At 41.3% G+C, this 16,584-nt stretch overlaps 1 protein-coding gene across 3 annotated transcripts in view; it reads right to left on the bottom strand.

Moving 5' to 3' along the window:
- Window positions 1–16,584, bottom strand: part of dmd (dystrophin) — a 301,323-nt gene that overhangs the window by 71,157 nt on the left and 213,582 nt on the right. For all 3 annotated transcript variants that reach the window (XM_087836862.1, XM_087836863.1, XM_087836864.1), the window contains 4 exons: window positions 15,320–15,509; window positions 3,006–3,178; window positions 2,759–2,915; window positions 492–603 (listed from right to left, as the gene is read on the bottom strand). In XM_087836862.1, the coding sequence (XP_087692988.1) occupies window positions 492–603; window positions 2,759–2,915; window positions 3,006–3,178; window positions 15,320–15,509 (632 nt within the window). The remainder of the gene's footprint in view (window positions 1–491; window positions 604–2,758; window positions 2,916–3,005; window positions 3,179–15,319; window positions 15,510–16,584) is intronic.

The following is a 16,584-nucleotide window of genomic DNA, read 5'->3' as shown; positions in this document are numbered from 1 at the left end:
ACAGAGTTACAGACTCTCTAACAGACCACAGACTCAGAATACAAGTCAGAGCTTTATATAAAAAAAAAAAGTTGTGTTTTCAAAATTGGAGTTAAAGTTATTTTTACCTCCAATAGTGTGAACATGCTGCAGGTCATGAACAAGATTGTTTTTAAATTTTCATTGTAAGTGGGCTAAAGCAGTTAATTAAAAGTAGTCTAACATAAATGCTGTAATTTGATTACTTTAATAAACATGTAACTTGGATGCTGGCGTGACCACAGTGCACACGTCTGCTGCTGCTCACAGTGGGACGCTCAGGGAGTTTGTGTGTTCAGACACATGAAACATTAGAGGGAACATCACACTGCTTAAAGCACTTACATTCTTAATTCATCCAGTCAGTATAACATTAAAACAAGCATGAAGTGCTGAAGGGGGAAGTTTTAAGCTATGGAAGAACAGTGGAGGAGAGCTTCTAATCATAATTGTGTGAAATGAGTGTGTGTTACCTCTGTGCTCAGGTGACGGTGTGTCGTGTGGAAGTTCAGACAGAAAGATTCCCACATCATCCAGAGCCTTGGTCATAACGGGCTCTTTCACTCGCAGTTCCCTCCTGAAACCCTGTAAAAGCACACAAACTTTTCAGCATTTGTACTAAACTAAACATCAGACAGCCAGCTCCACCCTTCAGTGTCATATCTGGGACTAAAGGACTCAGCTTGATGTGACTTTATACAGAGAAATGTGTCTCAAAAGGGTTACAAATGCATAGGGTACGATCAGAGGCATAAACAAATGTGTGCAGTGATCTGTCTGTAACTTTTGAGGACTCACAAGTGCTTCAATCCACACACAAATGCAAAGTCATTAGTTGTTCACAGAGTCTATTAATAAAATACAGGCAGTGGCCAGTGGTGACCCTCAATCCTAACTCACCTTGTTCTTAGGTTATCACACTCAAAAAGATTTTCAGAAAACTTGACCTCTGACCCCTGACCTTGAGGCCAAGATCACTGAGATTCAAACTTGTCTGATATTCATACTAGATGTTAGTATGGTTTCAAAATCCTGTCACTTCCTTCTCAAGTGGTCACAAACTCAGGTGTCCATGTTGAACACCCGCCTGGCAGGTTAACGACAATACCCCATCAGCCTGTAATAAAATACTTGCAGCATCTTTCTCACTCACTTACAAAACCTTCCTAAGTGAGAGGTTTCACTCCTGATACGCATGGATCACACTGCATGCCCACGTGGGGTTTTGAGATGTCTGAGAGGAGAAGCCAGCTCTCCTGCCTCAGTAGAACTGAGTACGGCAGATAATGATGGAGAGCAGTTTGTTGTTGATGTTTGATCTCCCTCACTGACTCAAAAGGCTCCAGACTCTGGGTAATGATGGTTCCAGCTTTGTGAATCATTTTGTTAATCCTGCTGGCACTGATGGAGACAACGGCAAAGGAAGTCGCCAATGAAGGATCTGAGCTCCTCAGAAAATAGAATCTTCTTGTACACACCATCACTGTTGGTCCATCCAAACTCTCATTCAGGTGAACTCCGTACCTGTACCTGCAGTACCTGTAGTACCTGTACCTGTAGTACCTGTAGTACCTGTACCTGTAGTACCTGTAGTACCTGTAGGTGTTCACTGGTTCCACCTCCATACACATGTTAATGGCCCTGCTTACTTATCTTCATTTAGATGAAGATAAATATGCAGTTCAGTTCACGCTGTATCCTTTTCAACGTTTTCTTGTTCCTAGACCTGACGACCCTCCTGTCTTCTAATGTAGACTGATCCTGGACTTGTTGTTGAGAAAACAGCGCAATTTGATGCAACCTCAATGGCTGAAGGTGATTTTAGGCTAAAATCCTGGGTTTTCCTCCAATTATTAAATCTGACTACAGAGCAGGCTATAATTATACTTTGATTACCGTAATTGTCGAGCTATAAGCCGCTACTTTTTGCACAAGCTTTGAACCCTGCGGCTTTTAGTCAGGTGCAGCTTTTCTATGGATTGTCCATGATTTTTGTGATATCATAAGACGATTTGTTTTGTTTGTTCCGCTGTTGTACGGCACTACGTTGCCTGGCGGAAGGGCATGTGATCAGACACACAGTATCGGGGTTCAAGAGTGGTATGTTGGTCACATGTCCATCCGCCAGGCAACATAGTGCCGTACAACTAGCGCGAAAAACAAACTTCAAAGTAGCGCTACGCGTTCAGCGGGAGGCATGGATGACGAGCGGCGATAAACTTGCGAAAAGCAAGTTATGCTCAACTCCACCAGTGGATTCTGACAGCGTGGAAAAGTGTGAAAACATCCACGATCACCAACGGATTTCGAAGGGCTGGACTGCTGCATGATGGAGAAGAGGACACCGCCACGGCCCTTCTGAGGGTGTTCGACTCTGACACTGACAACAAGAATTTATTTGGTTTTGAAAGTGACAACGGTGCGCTTTGTAGTCCAGGAAATACAGTATTTATTCACTCACATCTTTGATGTCACTGCGCGCTGCCCTAGGGGAATTAATCTGAGTTAATATTTCTCTAATTAATTCTGTTTAAAGGCAGAAACGGATCATTTTGTTTGAGCTTTAGTTAAAAAAAACAATTTGTCGAAGGTTATCATGTGCTGATGTCACTTCCTGTGCAGATATATTGTCGATTCCTGTTTTGTGAAAAGTTACGGCAGTCGTGTTGACAATTAGCTGAACACAATCTCTATCAAGAAGCAATGTTGAGTGAGCGCTCTACCATGCTGCACCTCCTACCCGGTGTGTGTCCAGCTGGGCCTGCACAGCCGGGACGTCGCCCCCTACAGGTCGCTCCTGCTCCAGCTGCTGACTTTTCAACCGTAGCCAGTTCAACAGTTCTTGCAGCGACATGTGAACCCTCTTCCAGGGGGCCATCTCTGAGTCCAGATGGGCCCTTGAAACAGAAACACAAACATCTTTCGCTGTAGTTTCAACAACAGTCATTTACAGTTCTTTGCGTTGTTGGACCATTGCAGCCGCTCACCTCATGCGGAGGGTCTTGTTGTGCAGGTCATTCCACCGCTGGGTCATGTTGCCAAGACGTCTCCTGAGCAGAGCCCCGTCCTCGGAGTCCCCCAGTGACGTAAGAATCCTCTGCCCATTTTCATCCAGGGAGTGATACAGCTCTGTGTGGCCGTCAATCTCTATTTGGAGGTCCTATAATTGCCAGAAATGGAGAAACAGCATGAAAAACTAGTAAATTCAGTTACAGCACACACTGAATCTTTCAGGACTTTCACTGATTGGTGCTTAAAATCAGACGATGACCCGTTAATCAAGATATCAATTATATTTATATTCACATTAACCTTTTTTATTTTAATTTCTTAGCACTTTAATGTCAAAATGTGTAAAAGTCCGGTGATTTCACTTCTGTACATTTTGTCCTACAGACAGTCCAATACTGAAGCTCTTTATGTTCCCATTTAGTATTTGACAGTCCGACCTTTTGTCAAGTAAAAAGGAAAAAAGATCCATTTGATGATGGAACGACCAAAATAACAGATATGGTGATATGACAATAGATACGAAGTAGTCCAATTAACACTCCAGTGTGATGTGTATGTGTGTGTCACTGATTGTTTTTGGGGGTTTGTTTATTTGTTTATTTATAAGGAACCCCATTAGCTTCCACAACAGTGGTTGCTCGTCTTCCTGGGGCCCAAACCATCGAATACCACCAAATAAAATGTTACACAATGAGTTGGATGCAAAATGTCCACATAATTTGGCTGTTACATCCACAATAAGGTTTTACAATTCTGAAAATGTAAACATGTAAATATTAAAAATTATAAAAAAACAAAACACTCAAACAAGTGACATTACGCTCTTACAATATTTACAAATAAATTAAAAACTGCTTAAATAGGCTTTTAGGTGATTTTTAAAATTATGAATAGAAGCCAATTCTCTAATTGCATAAGGCAACTTATTCCACTGAAAAGATGCTTTAAATATAACAGAGTTTTTCAAAAAGTTACTTTTAACTCGAGGAGTTACTAAATTGTGGTTAGTTGAGAATCGTGTAGCATGATTATGTATTTCATCTGGATGCTGCAACTGAGCATAAAAAAAGTGTGGTGTGTTTACCAGTATTGCTTTCTTTAAAAATACAAGTAAGCTATAGTGTAATTTAGCTTGTACAGAAAGCCAAGAAAGTTTATCGTGAATTTTATCAATACTTGTATAATATGAACAGCTTAACACTAATCCGGCCGCCCTATTTTGGACTAACTGAAGTTCAGATCTGTCTTATTAGCTGCTGACCAAATGATTGAGCAGTACTCTAGATGAGATAATACTAGTGCATTAATGACATCTTTCATAATTGAAGAAGTAATATAAAAAGAGCATTTCCTAGCTATAGCTATGCCCTGTCCCATTTTCTTAATAACAGAGTTGATGTGCTGAGACCATGAAAGGTGGTGGCGGTGAGGGTTAGTGACAGCCCGATAGCAGGGGTATTGAAGATGTTGCTGTTCTGCTGTGGATCCTGCAGATCCCTTCACCCAGATGTAAGCAGGGAGAACAGAGCATGGTGGGGATGTGAAACAACAGTGAAAGATTTGTTCTGATCAGAGAACGTTTCACTGCAATGTCCTGGAAGTGAAATAGTTAATAGCCTTCATTGGCTTCCTGTTAAATCCAGAATTGAATTCAAAATCCTGCTCCTCACATACAAGGTCTTAAATAATCAGGCCCCATCTTATCTTAATGACCTTGTAGTACCATATCACCCTATTAGAGCACTTCTCTCCCGCTCTGCAGGCCTACTTGTTGTTCCTAGAGTATTTAAAAGTAGAATGGGAGGCAGAGCCTTCAGTTTTCAGGCCCCTCTTCTGTGGAACCAGCTTCCAGTTTGGATTCAGGAGACAGACACTATCTCTACTTTTAAGATTAGGCTTCAAACTTTCCTTTTTGCTAAAGCATATAGTTAGGGCTGGACCAGGTGACCCTGAATCCTCCCTTAGTTATGCTGCAATAGATGTAGGCTGCCGGGGATTCCCATGATGCATTGAGTTTTTCCTTTCCAGTCACCTTTCTCGCTCACTATGTATTAACAGACCTCTCTGCATTGAATCATATCTGTTATTAATCTCTGTCTCTCATCCACAGCATGTCTTTATCCTGTCTTCCTTCTCTCACCCCAACCAATCACAGCAGATGGCCCCGCCCCTCCCTGAGCCTGGTTCTGCCGGAGGTTTCTTCCTGTTAAAAGGGAGTTTTTCCTTCCCACTGTCGCCAAAGTGCTGCTCATAGGGGGTCATATGATTGTTGGGTTTTTCTCTGTATCTATGAAGCGCCTTGAGGCGACATTTGTTGTGATTTGGCGCTATATAAATAAAATTGAATTGAATTGAATTGAATTGAATTGAATTGAATTGAATTGAATTGAATTGAATTGAAAGTGGAGACTCGGTGATCTTCTCTGCTGTCTTCAGCCCTCTCTGCAGGGATTTGCGGCACTGCAGGGCCCTGACCACACAGATATTCATGTCAGTAAGCTCTCTATAGCACCCTTGTAGAAACTGGTAAGGATACGAGAGGGTAAGTGACCTCTCCTCGTCCGGAGCTCTCTTAGCAACAGCTCTGGTGTGCAGCGACCAGGACAAAGTGTCTGTTATCTGCTGACCATGTCCACTGCTGTTCTGTTAATGACTGTGTGGGACTGTGCCGACTTCCCCTTTAGTCGACAATGAGCTCTTTGGTTGTTTTCAGCACAGACAATGTGGTTGTTTTCCAGTCTCTCAAAGCAGTGGTCTCCAACCTTTTTTGCGCCACGGACCGGTTTATGCCCGACAATATTTTCACAGACCGGCCTTTAAGGTGTCGCGGATAAATACAACAAAATAAAACTAGTACCGGTACCGAAAAATAGAAGATTTATTCATAACACACGTGAAAAGACCCAGGAAAACCGAGTAAACGATAAAAACGATAACAAAATAACGCTGAAAACCGATAAAAACCCTGAAAACCATACATTTCACACCTGAGCCTCAACTCTCGCGGCCCGGTACCAAACGACTCACGGACCGGTACCAGTCCAAGGCCCGGGGGTTGGGGACCACTGTCTCAAAGGACATCATAATGGGACTGAGTGCTTTGGGGCAGTTGTCATGACGATACGGGCACTTGGGCACTTGAATGTTGGCAGCAATCTTAAAGAATCAAATACAATCCCCTTTTATTGTCACTGTATATGCAGAATGAAATTGTGGATGCTCCCCACCAGCTGTGCATGGAATAATAACATGAATAGCAGGACAGCAAGAACGAATAACAGACTAGATTACATACACACAAGAGGTATGTATACAAAACAGGAGGCACACAATAAAAAGGCACACATTAGACAACAGTTTACAAAGTGCTTGAAAATAGTTTAATACACTTGGTCTGAGTATAGAGTCCATGTGCGAGTGTCCTGGAGGTGTCTGGAGGTGTGGGACCTCTTTGACCAGCAGCGCCATCTGGAGGGCAGCAGGTCACGTCTGTGGTGGGCGGGAAGCCGTCCCTGGAGTCAGGAGGTGCTGGTAATGGCCTCCAGGGGTGGCAGAGGATGGCCAATGACTTTTTTGGGGAGTGTTAATTACCCTCTGCACAGCCTTTCTGTTTTCAGTCCTGTGTACCAAACACACAGTGGTAGAAGCAGCAGCTTCTGGTCCAGGTTGTTCTGGTCCAGGTTGTTCTTCCTCAGAATGCAGGACAAATGAAAAATGTCTAAAAGAGAAGCTGGTTGGTCAGGACACCAAGCTGGGGTGTTTTCTTACGTTCTATACGTTCTTAAGTCGTATAGAGCGCTGTTCCTTGCAGGTGTATGACTAAATCCTCAACCCTTCAGTGTTTGTTTACTTATTCAGAAATGTTGTCTTGTTCACACAGGGTGGAGGAGTAGCTTTAAACCAGGGGTCCCCAATCTCAGTCCACGAGGGCCGGTGTCCCTGCAGGGTTTAGACGTGTCCTTGATTCATCACAGCTGATTTAAATGGATAAGTGACCTCCTCAACATGTCTTGAAGTTCTCCAGAGGCCTGGTAATGAACTAATCACGTGATTCAGGTGTGTTGACCCAGGGTGAGATCTAAAAACTGCAGGGACACTGGCCCTCGTGGACTGGGATTGGGGACCCCTGCTTTAAACTCTTTGATGGCGTTGATTCTCTGCCACATTCGTCTCTTGTTTGCATGGTCATGGAAGAACTTCTGTATTCTCTTACCAAAGTCATGCTTCGTCGCTCTTGTGGCATAGTTCAGGTTGGGTCTTGCTGATCTGGGTGCCATCATATCACATCAGACCTAAAACCGTCACTTTGTGCTTTCATTGCAAGCACCCCTCGGTCATCCACAGTTTGTCACCAGGAATGTCAAACCAAAGACATCGTCCACATATTTCTACATTTATGGAGACACTAACTCAGCGTACTCATCTACACTTGTATGTTGCGACAGTCAGTTGCAGATGCCTTGAACACATCCGTCGACACATTCAAAACAGTCTTTTAATGCTTCTGTGGCTGCTGCAGAGCACTTGCTTCACAGTGGGGGTTTCTCTGATTATTAAGCACGTCTATGCAGGAAGCAGCATAACAGAAAAATGGTCTGACGAGCAGAGGTGGGGGCAGGGTGTTGCCTTAAAGGCTTCCTTAATGTTTGAATAGACGAGGTAAACTCAGGCTAGGTGAAAGTCAGTGTCACTTCATCTTAGTTTAATTTGGTGCCGTCATAAAGAGACTCCTGCATTTGAATTACTGGCTTTATTAATAGCTAATACATCATTTACTCATGCTTTATACATGAATTAAATCATTAAGGGAAAATGTCCATGTCTTCAGAATTCTGTGATACCTGATAAGACAGACAATAGTTACCTTAAACCTTACGTATTGTCTATTAAGTATTAGTAAATGACTTATTTACAAATTCTGTGCTCATTAAATTATGATATCAATTCTTTGTGTCTGACTTAATCTACTTTTTCTTATTTTAATTCTCTAAATGTTATTGTTGTTGTTTGAGTATTGGCTAATTACCTTCCACATGTTCTTTATGTTACTAAAGTAAAACAGAGCTGTAGCAGACGTCTGACCTCTCACAGAAAGAAAATGGTACAGCTGGGACCTCAAGTTGTTTGCATGACTTGATGAATGTCAGAACGTTCTCACTCCCGAGGCGTAATATACCAACGATTTGTCACATCCGAGGTATTCCATGGGAACGCGAAAGACAACCTTCCGCGTTCCTATGCTACGCATCGGGCTGTGGATGAAATCCAACGACCGTCCCACGGTAATAGACGTTCCAGCCATGTATTCCAGCCCGAACCTTATCCCTAAACCTTAACAGCACTTTAATGATGTCAGTGTTTTTCAAAGCGATTTAAGTAAGATAAACGTTCTTGTGTAGATTCATTCCAAACAGTTCTCATGTTTCCTCATTTTTCCGACCTTGTAATACGGTGTTCCCTCGCTATAACGCGGTTCACCTTTAGTGTGCAATTTTGCATGTTTTGTTTATTTCTTACAGTGCATTGTGTTCTGCGTCCTGATTGGCTGTAGACCATTGTTAATCAACCTCGTGCCGTGTCTCCTGTACAGTCCAGAATACATTCAGCTCGTCAAATTTACATAAATCTTCGATCTCTAGCAGCGTGACTCTGAAGTGCTGCACTGTATGTTAGTAAGTTTTCTGCCCAACAAACACAACAATGTCAATGAAACGTTTTGCACCGTCAAAGACAACCTCGGCTCTTTGGTTTCATTCTCTAACACTGGACTTATTTTTCTACAAGGTTTGAACTTTGAGAGTTTAAACAAGAGAGAAAAGTGAAAATGTTCAGCCTGTCTGATAAAAGTGTATAAAGTGTGTAGTGACGGGTTTTACATCCTTAAAACATCTATAATAATTGTAAAAAATAAAGTTGGCGACTTCGCAGATTTCACCTATCACGGGTTATTTTAGAACGTAACTACCACGACGTACAAGGGACGGCTGTATAGGGAAGCGTAATATACAGGCGATTTGTCACCTTGTGTAAAATGTTACACTTTGGGAGTGAGAACGTGTTGTGAATATCGTCTCATCAGTTTTCCCACAATGCAATTCAATTTTAGAAAATGGATTATTTAATGGGAAAATATGCCATATTACTTAATGTACCCAAAACTGTGGAATAACACTAGCATTCCCAACACTAGATCTAGTTTGTGTGTAATATAAATTACTCATCCTTTATTTTACTGTGATGATTGGTGGGTTCAAAAAGGTCAATAACTTCTTTGTGGTTATCTTGTGGCAAACCAATCAAACCACTTCTTCTCTTTTTGGAAAATTGCATTCTCCCAACTTTGTGGAAACACTTTGGGGATGCTCCCTTTCTTTTCCAACATGACTGTGCATCAGTGCACAAAGCAAGGGCATGGGTGAGGCAGTTTGATCTGTCCAGCACAGAGTCCTGACCTCAGCCTGACAGAACACCACATGAGTAGAAGAATGGGCAAATGTTAATATAAACACTCCTAAAGTTTGTGGAAAGTCTTCCCGGAAGCGTTGAAGCTGCTATAGCTGCAAAGAGCGGGCAGACATCATATTAAAATCCTATGGATTAAGCATAGAGGGCCACAAGTTTATGTGTGTGCACACACAGACAAATACTTTTGGCAATAGTGGACTGTATCGAGCATTTCTGCTCAATCTGAGCACTCGAAGCTCTTTTACTACAAACACTAAAAACATGAAACTGAATTTGACAGAACTTCTTCTGTTTCTGTGCTTTGTGAAGAGCACGTGTCAGTAACTCACCAAGCAAAAAGTGGCTTAAAAAAGTGAATTTTAGTCATTTCACTTCATTTTTCTCCATTTCTATGTTTTTATTAAAGAATCAACTTGTCTTTAGAGCAAATCTTCTTATAAAAATAACCTGGAGTCAGTGAATAAAAACATACTCCTCCTCTTTGGGAAGAGAAAAACAAGAAGTGCTGAGGACATTATAAATAGGAGTGAAGTAAGTGCACGTCTTTACAAGAGAGCAGAACTGCAGAGAGCAAGTGTGACACTAAAACTGACATTTTATGATTTTGATGTCCACCTGTTTTCATTACAATACAATGATGTCATCCTGTTGTGGTGTTATTGTGACGGTGTTGAGAAAATAAAAAAGTGTGTTGTACAGCTGCGTCCGTGCCCTTTCAAGATGATATATTCTACTCTATATGGTTTCTTGAAATTGTCACACAATGAAGATCAAGATCAGCTGCTTAGCCAACACGGGAGGTCATGTCCCCCTTGATACTGTTGTGAAGTTTAAAGAGTTTCAATTAAAAAAACATAAATCCCAGCCCTGCACAGACCGGTGACCTGTCCGGGGTGCACCCTGCCTCTCGCCCAAAGGCACAAAATCTGAAACATGATGTCATGAAAACTGTGGATGCTAGACTGCTAACACAGGGGGCAGGAGGATTTTATTACAATCACCATGTGATCTAAATGATGACACATGTCCAACAGTATGCATTTTACCTTGATTTCTGCCTTTTAAATGAATACTTCCAGAAGTAAGAAGAATCTTTCCTACTGTTAATCTCAAACGCCTCACAACAGAATCAAGCTTATATAAAATCAATTATATTAACTGTTTTGTAGCCAGGAGAAAAATTAACTCTTGAGATTAAAAATTTCCCTTTTTAAGAGTCTCCTGAACAAGCATTAAACCACATACACATACAAATCCACACACCAGTTAAGTACAGTCAGAGAGTAAAGAAATAAAACACAGAAACAACCAAGATCATGCTAAACGTGCTGCCTAATGCCACAAACAAAGGAACAATATCAGGCAAAACAGCAGCCTGCATTAGTTCTTTAGATTCGCTTTAAAGTCATGGGTGGAACAGTCGTCCTCAACACATTGGAGATGCTCTACATTCAATTTGTTTAAGGCAAAGGTTAAAAACTGGTTATGGACAAATCAAGTGTGTGATCATGTATGAGTTGTATAGTTTTAATGTTTTATTTGGGAACAGAATGGTGTGTATGTGCAAGTTTGGTGATGGAGTTTTTATTATGAATGAATGATGAATCTTTATGAATTTTTATGTCTATTTTTTATGCTTAAGGACAACAGATGGAAATTAGCCCTCGGCTATAATCTGGTATGTTTACATTTTTTTTTACATTTATGTTCATTAACATGCACTGTCCTAAATAAATAAATAAATAAAGATTAAGTGAGACCAGCTTCTTACGTTTTAGTTGATTCTGCAGCTGATTGCAGGAGGAAGAAGCTGCACGTTTGAAAGCTCAAATTTAGTGTGAAGCTTTGAGATAGACGGAATAAATCTTGGGAAATAAGATGGGGGCAAACCAAGAAAAGCCTTATTAATAAGAATATATCAGTCATACATATCATATATACGTCATGACAAAGCAGACCAGCAAAGGAGTGGTGAGTAAGAGCTTGTAATGAATTTCAATGCTCCATGATAGAATCCAGCATATTTAAGGATGCATGCATATAAACCACATTGCTATGATCAAGTATAGACATAAAACTGGGAACAACAAGTCTCTTTCTTCTCTCAAAGTACAAGCAGGACTTTTAGCCTAAAGCAGCGGTCTCCAACCTTTTTTGCGCCACGGACCGGTTTATGCCCGACAATATTTTCATGGACTGGCCTTTAAGGTGTCGCGGATAAATACAACAAAATAAAACTAGTACCGGTACCGAAAAAAAGAAGATTTATTCATAACACACGTGAAAAGACCCAGGAAAACCGAGTAAACGATAAAAACGATAACAAAATAACGCTGAAAACAGATAAAAACCCTGAAAACCAGACATTTGAGCCTCAACTCTCGCGGCCCGGTACCAAACGACTCACGGCCCGGTACCGGTCCGAGGCCCGGGGGTTGGGGACCGCTGGCCTAAAGTAAAAACCATAATTCAGTTTTTTCACCAGTTGCTGAAACTGAGGCGTAAACGACAGCGAGTCATCAACTGAAGTCCTAAGTAGTTGTAATCAGATACTAACTCAATGTCAAAGCCCTGAATTGTAGTAATACATGAAAGGTTATTTGGTTCAGATTTTTAGTTTATGAACACAATCGATTTTTTTTGGTCAGCATTCAAAACAAGTTTTAAATCCCACAGGTTCAACCTACATGAATCATCTCAAAGCTTTAGTGTAAATGTCAAATGTTCCAAATGAATCTACTTGATTTCTATTCCCAACCTGAACGTGGTAGACCTTTCTGCGCAGCATCGTCCAGACTGTACCCTGCAATCCCCAAAATCAGACATCAAAAAGAAGAAGCTCCTCCATTAAGTCCCATTTCATTCCTTCTAGCTCCCAGTAGGCTGACTTACACTGCCCTCTGTTTAAGTGTGCGTGACACAGCGAGACGTTCAGATAAAGAGGAAGAGAGGGAGGGTCAGGGAGTTGGAAAGTCAGAGTGAACACAGGGAACGAGAAAGAGTTAAAATGACGATGAAAGACGCAGAGAAACTTGAGTGCACTTCTTTTCCAATTAAACGTTATCTGCATGTTGTAGCCGAGGGAACGAGAGGAGACTTCATAGGATGCTCTGTAGTTGTAGCACCCATCACTGTAACAAAGACAACTGTCTCAGTGCTACACACAGTGCTACTGTTGTACTGAGAGCTGTGTGTGTGCATGTGTGTGTGTCCCTGTAGGTGTGTTGTGTGTGTTTCCTTGTAGTGTACGCACTGCACACTGTGTCACAGTGGCTGTGTGTGGATCACTGTACATGCTGTGCTACCAGAGAGTGTGTGTGGGTGCAGGGTGAGGGTTGATGGTCAGAATATGTTTTCTTGCAGAACAGAGCCTTCCCTTCACCCAACACCCACAATGCATTGGGGGAATTCGGGATTTGTGTGCAGACGGTGGCAGTCCAATCAAATCTCACCATGTCAGCATTCCTGTCATACTAGCCAGAGCAGAGTTGAAGAAGAGTTCCTTAAGCTAAAAACTGGAAATATATGTGTGGCAGATGAGACAAAAGTCTAATCATTAGTCTTTTTATCAGGGTCGCGAGAGCGGCTCGAGACTAAGGGTGGGTTTTGGTAATCGATTTATCGATTAAAATCGATTCTGGCTTGGATAACGTGATATCGATTCATTAAAATCCTGAATCGATTTTTTTATATAAATTTATTTTGCCCGAAATGGCAGAATCTCAGGTTAAACCTCACAAATTTTCAACAACCACCAAACAGCTGAAACAGTAAATGAGAGCAGAAACATGGATTCTGCACAGAGACGTAAACACGGATCAGAATCAGTGAGATGTGACTTTCTCACCCGACAGCACGGACACGGTCGGGGCTGAAAGCCAACAACTCGCTGATCCTGATGTTTCGGCGGCTCCGAGCTTTGTGTTTACGTCCTTTTTACGCTGATTCTAAAGCTGTTAGTTTGATCTCTCTCCAAACAATATTGACTGAACCAGCAGCAAAAGAAGATCCAAACTACGCTTCACATAAACATCGTCATGAACTCACTCTGACTTTTGCTGTTTTGCTTCCACCAGGATAAAATCACACTTCATGCACAGCTCTCTCTCTCTCTCTCTCTCTCTCACAGTTTCCTGTCTAAAAATCTGTTTTCTTCATTATTCGCTTGCTTGTTACGCACAAGTCTACTGTAGTTTACAGCGCCGTCAGCTGCTGGTTTTTTTTCCCTTTTACTTCCGAAAAGAAGTAATTTCTGCCGTTCAATCCTGAACAAATTTAAACTTTTTAAAATTATGCAAAATGCAAAACGTTGTGTCTGTAATAAAACCGCTGTAACTTCAGAGGTAATGTTCATGTGTTGATTAATGGTTTTCTTTTGTTTTTGATGTACTGCAGAATATTTTTATAAAATCCCAGACCAGGAAAATCACCTTCATGTTTTTCTGTGTTTTATCTTCAGCTACTTTGACACAAAGGCCTCTGCTGTGACGCTCACACCTTTGATAAAGTCTTGCGTGTGTCAGCTTCCTTTTTATAGATACAAAAATATGTAAATATACTGATCTGAATTATAATATTTCTGACTGTCGAAGGCAAAATTTTCCAGATTTAAATTGAATTGAATTGAATCAAATTGAATTGAATCGTGGATCGAATCGATTCTAGAAATCAGTGATGATACCCAGCCCTACTTGAGACTATCCCAGTTATCAGAGGGCGAGAGGCGCGGAAAACCCGGTACAGAATACCAGTCTGTTGCAGAGCTAACACAGAGACAGACAACCATTCACACTCTCCTTAACACCTGTGGGCAGTTTAGAATCACCAATGAACATAACCCCTACTAACTGCATGTCTTTGAACTATGGGAGGAAGCTGGAGAACCTGGAAAGAACCCACATTGTTTTTAATGTCTCACTAATCCTTCATGGTTGTACGAGTTTTTCCTTGCCTAACTTCATTAAACTGTGTTAATGGTATAACCATTTTAATGATTAATTCTGATGACAAACATGTTTGAACTTACAGCTGTCATCACTGTGATGTGAACCCCCCAAAACAAACACAAAAGTAAAATGTTTTTATATGTAAAAGCCAGATGAGGTCCAAACACCAATCAGCAAAGAAGAAACTAAATTGCTGGTTAGTAAATGAATTTGTGTTTAAGGAGTGGCTGTTTGTTTTATCCAATGAGGAGGTCTAAGCACTCCCTGCTGCGCTGTGCAGGAGGCACTGTTGTTTAGCTCGTGTTCGGGAGTTTTGAGGTTATGGTCTGAAGTGCACTGATGTTATGCTTGGAGATAAATCTCCCGAGTTTCTCAGATAAACAAAGTTGTTAAATCTCTTTCTCCCTTGTTGGTGTCCAGGCCCAGCTGGGAAAACCACATGTTTTAAGAGCTTTCTTTACATGTGTGTGTTCATGTCTCTGGCTTAGAGGGAATGTTTTGTGCCCAGTGTTGCAGTTTGTGTTGTAGGAGTCAAAGAGTCGGTACTGGTGTGTGTGAGCTTTCAGTAACGTTCAGTGTTGAGGTTTCCATTCAGCACAGGGAAGGGCAAACTATTATCATTTTTATCTTCCCTGGTGAGCTTTACATTTCTACCCACTGAGTTGATATGAACAGTGAAGGTTTCTACTTCTTGGGTTTAGATTTTGACCATTGTATCACCCATGTATCTGCACTAGTGGCTAGCTCCCAGAAGAAGTGTATTGGTCCTCGTGACTTAGCCCTGACAAGGTTAATTTTCAGGGTCGTGTATATGTCCATATCTGTATACAGACACATAGCTATATCAGAAAGATGAGGAGCACCTGTGTGTGTCCCACCTTCCACTGTTCCAGCAGGTTCCTTGCAGCCTCAGACTGCTCCTGCAATCTCTCCTTGTTCGTGGCATTTAGTAAAACATTGCAGGTCGTCTCAGCCTCCGTGAGCCAGTTGAGGAACTTTTCCAAGTCAAAGTAGAACTGCTGCAGCAACTTTAGAGCAGCTTCCAAAGCCGCCTCCCTGTCCGAAACACTGGAGATGTGCAGACAGACGACAAGAAACAAAGGTGGTAAATAAAAGTTATTTCCTCAAAACAGTTAAAGAAACAACAGATTCGTTTTGCACACTCGTCATTCTGTCTGTAAACACAATGGCTCAAAGTTTAATATCAATTCTGATAAAACTTTGCATGTTTGATATCTGTACAGTGACGTTGTGTTAACAATTCAATAAATTTGGCTTAAATCCACCGAGGTCTTCAGGATCAACTTCATGATTTATGGGTCGAAAATTGATATAAAAGTCTTATAAAACATATACAAAGTACTTAAATATATTTAAAATTTATCTCCTTGTCATGCATTTCACCCCAAGTCCAGCACCCTGAGGCTGTACGCTAAGGGGAAGGAAGGGAGCACTAGGTGCAGTGACTCCAAAGCTAGGTGAGTGGATCCCGGGAACAACATCGGAGATCTCTGTCCAGAAGAGCGCAGTCCTGGGAACAGCTAATGACACTGAGCAGGACCCTCGCGCTCCCAGGCCTCTGGTAGAGGACCCGAGTCTGGGTGAGAGGGGAAACTGTTTCTTTTTGTAAAACAAAATGTATTCATTTATGTCATTTTAAGAATATTTAAATAGTTTCAACAGGGTAAATAACAAAATGCTGCACTCTGCATTTGTTATTACTGAACTGCAAATTTAAAGTACATTTAAAAAGAATAACAAAATAAATATATAGAAAATACAACACTTAGCAGATCGGGAATAAATAAGAAAAATAAGTAAATACTGCCCAGAGAGTGGGTGGTTTTCATTTTTAGGGTCAGTTCTATTCCAAATGTAATGTAGCAGAGGTCAGTAAACAAGACTAAAGATGTGATAGACGTAATATCCAGACGTCCATGATGGCTGAATAGCTTTAAAAGCTTTCTTGTTAGATAATGCAAATGCTCTTTTTATCATGCTCGTCTGTCATGTGGAAAACTAAACATGTGCCATGAAATCACATCACGATTACTTCCTGACTAAACACGTTTTGCAAAAAGGTGAAATAGTCATTGTGGTGTTTTGACGGGGTAGTTGCACTAAAGTGCACTTATTATTTCCA

The sequence above is a fragment of the Neolamprologus brichardi genome, chromosome 23 (genome assembly GCF_056152115.1).
Source record: "Neolamprologus brichardi isolate AB-2024 chromosome 23, ASM5615211v1, whole genome shotgun sequence".
In the NCBI taxonomy this organism is placed as follows: domain Eukaryota; kingdom Metazoa; phylum Chordata; class Actinopteri; order Cichliformes; family Cichlidae; genus Neolamprologus; species Neolamprologus brichardi.
The sequence above is the reverse complement of the archived record's forward strand: the minus strand, read 5'-3'. Positions and strand labels throughout refer to the sequence as shown.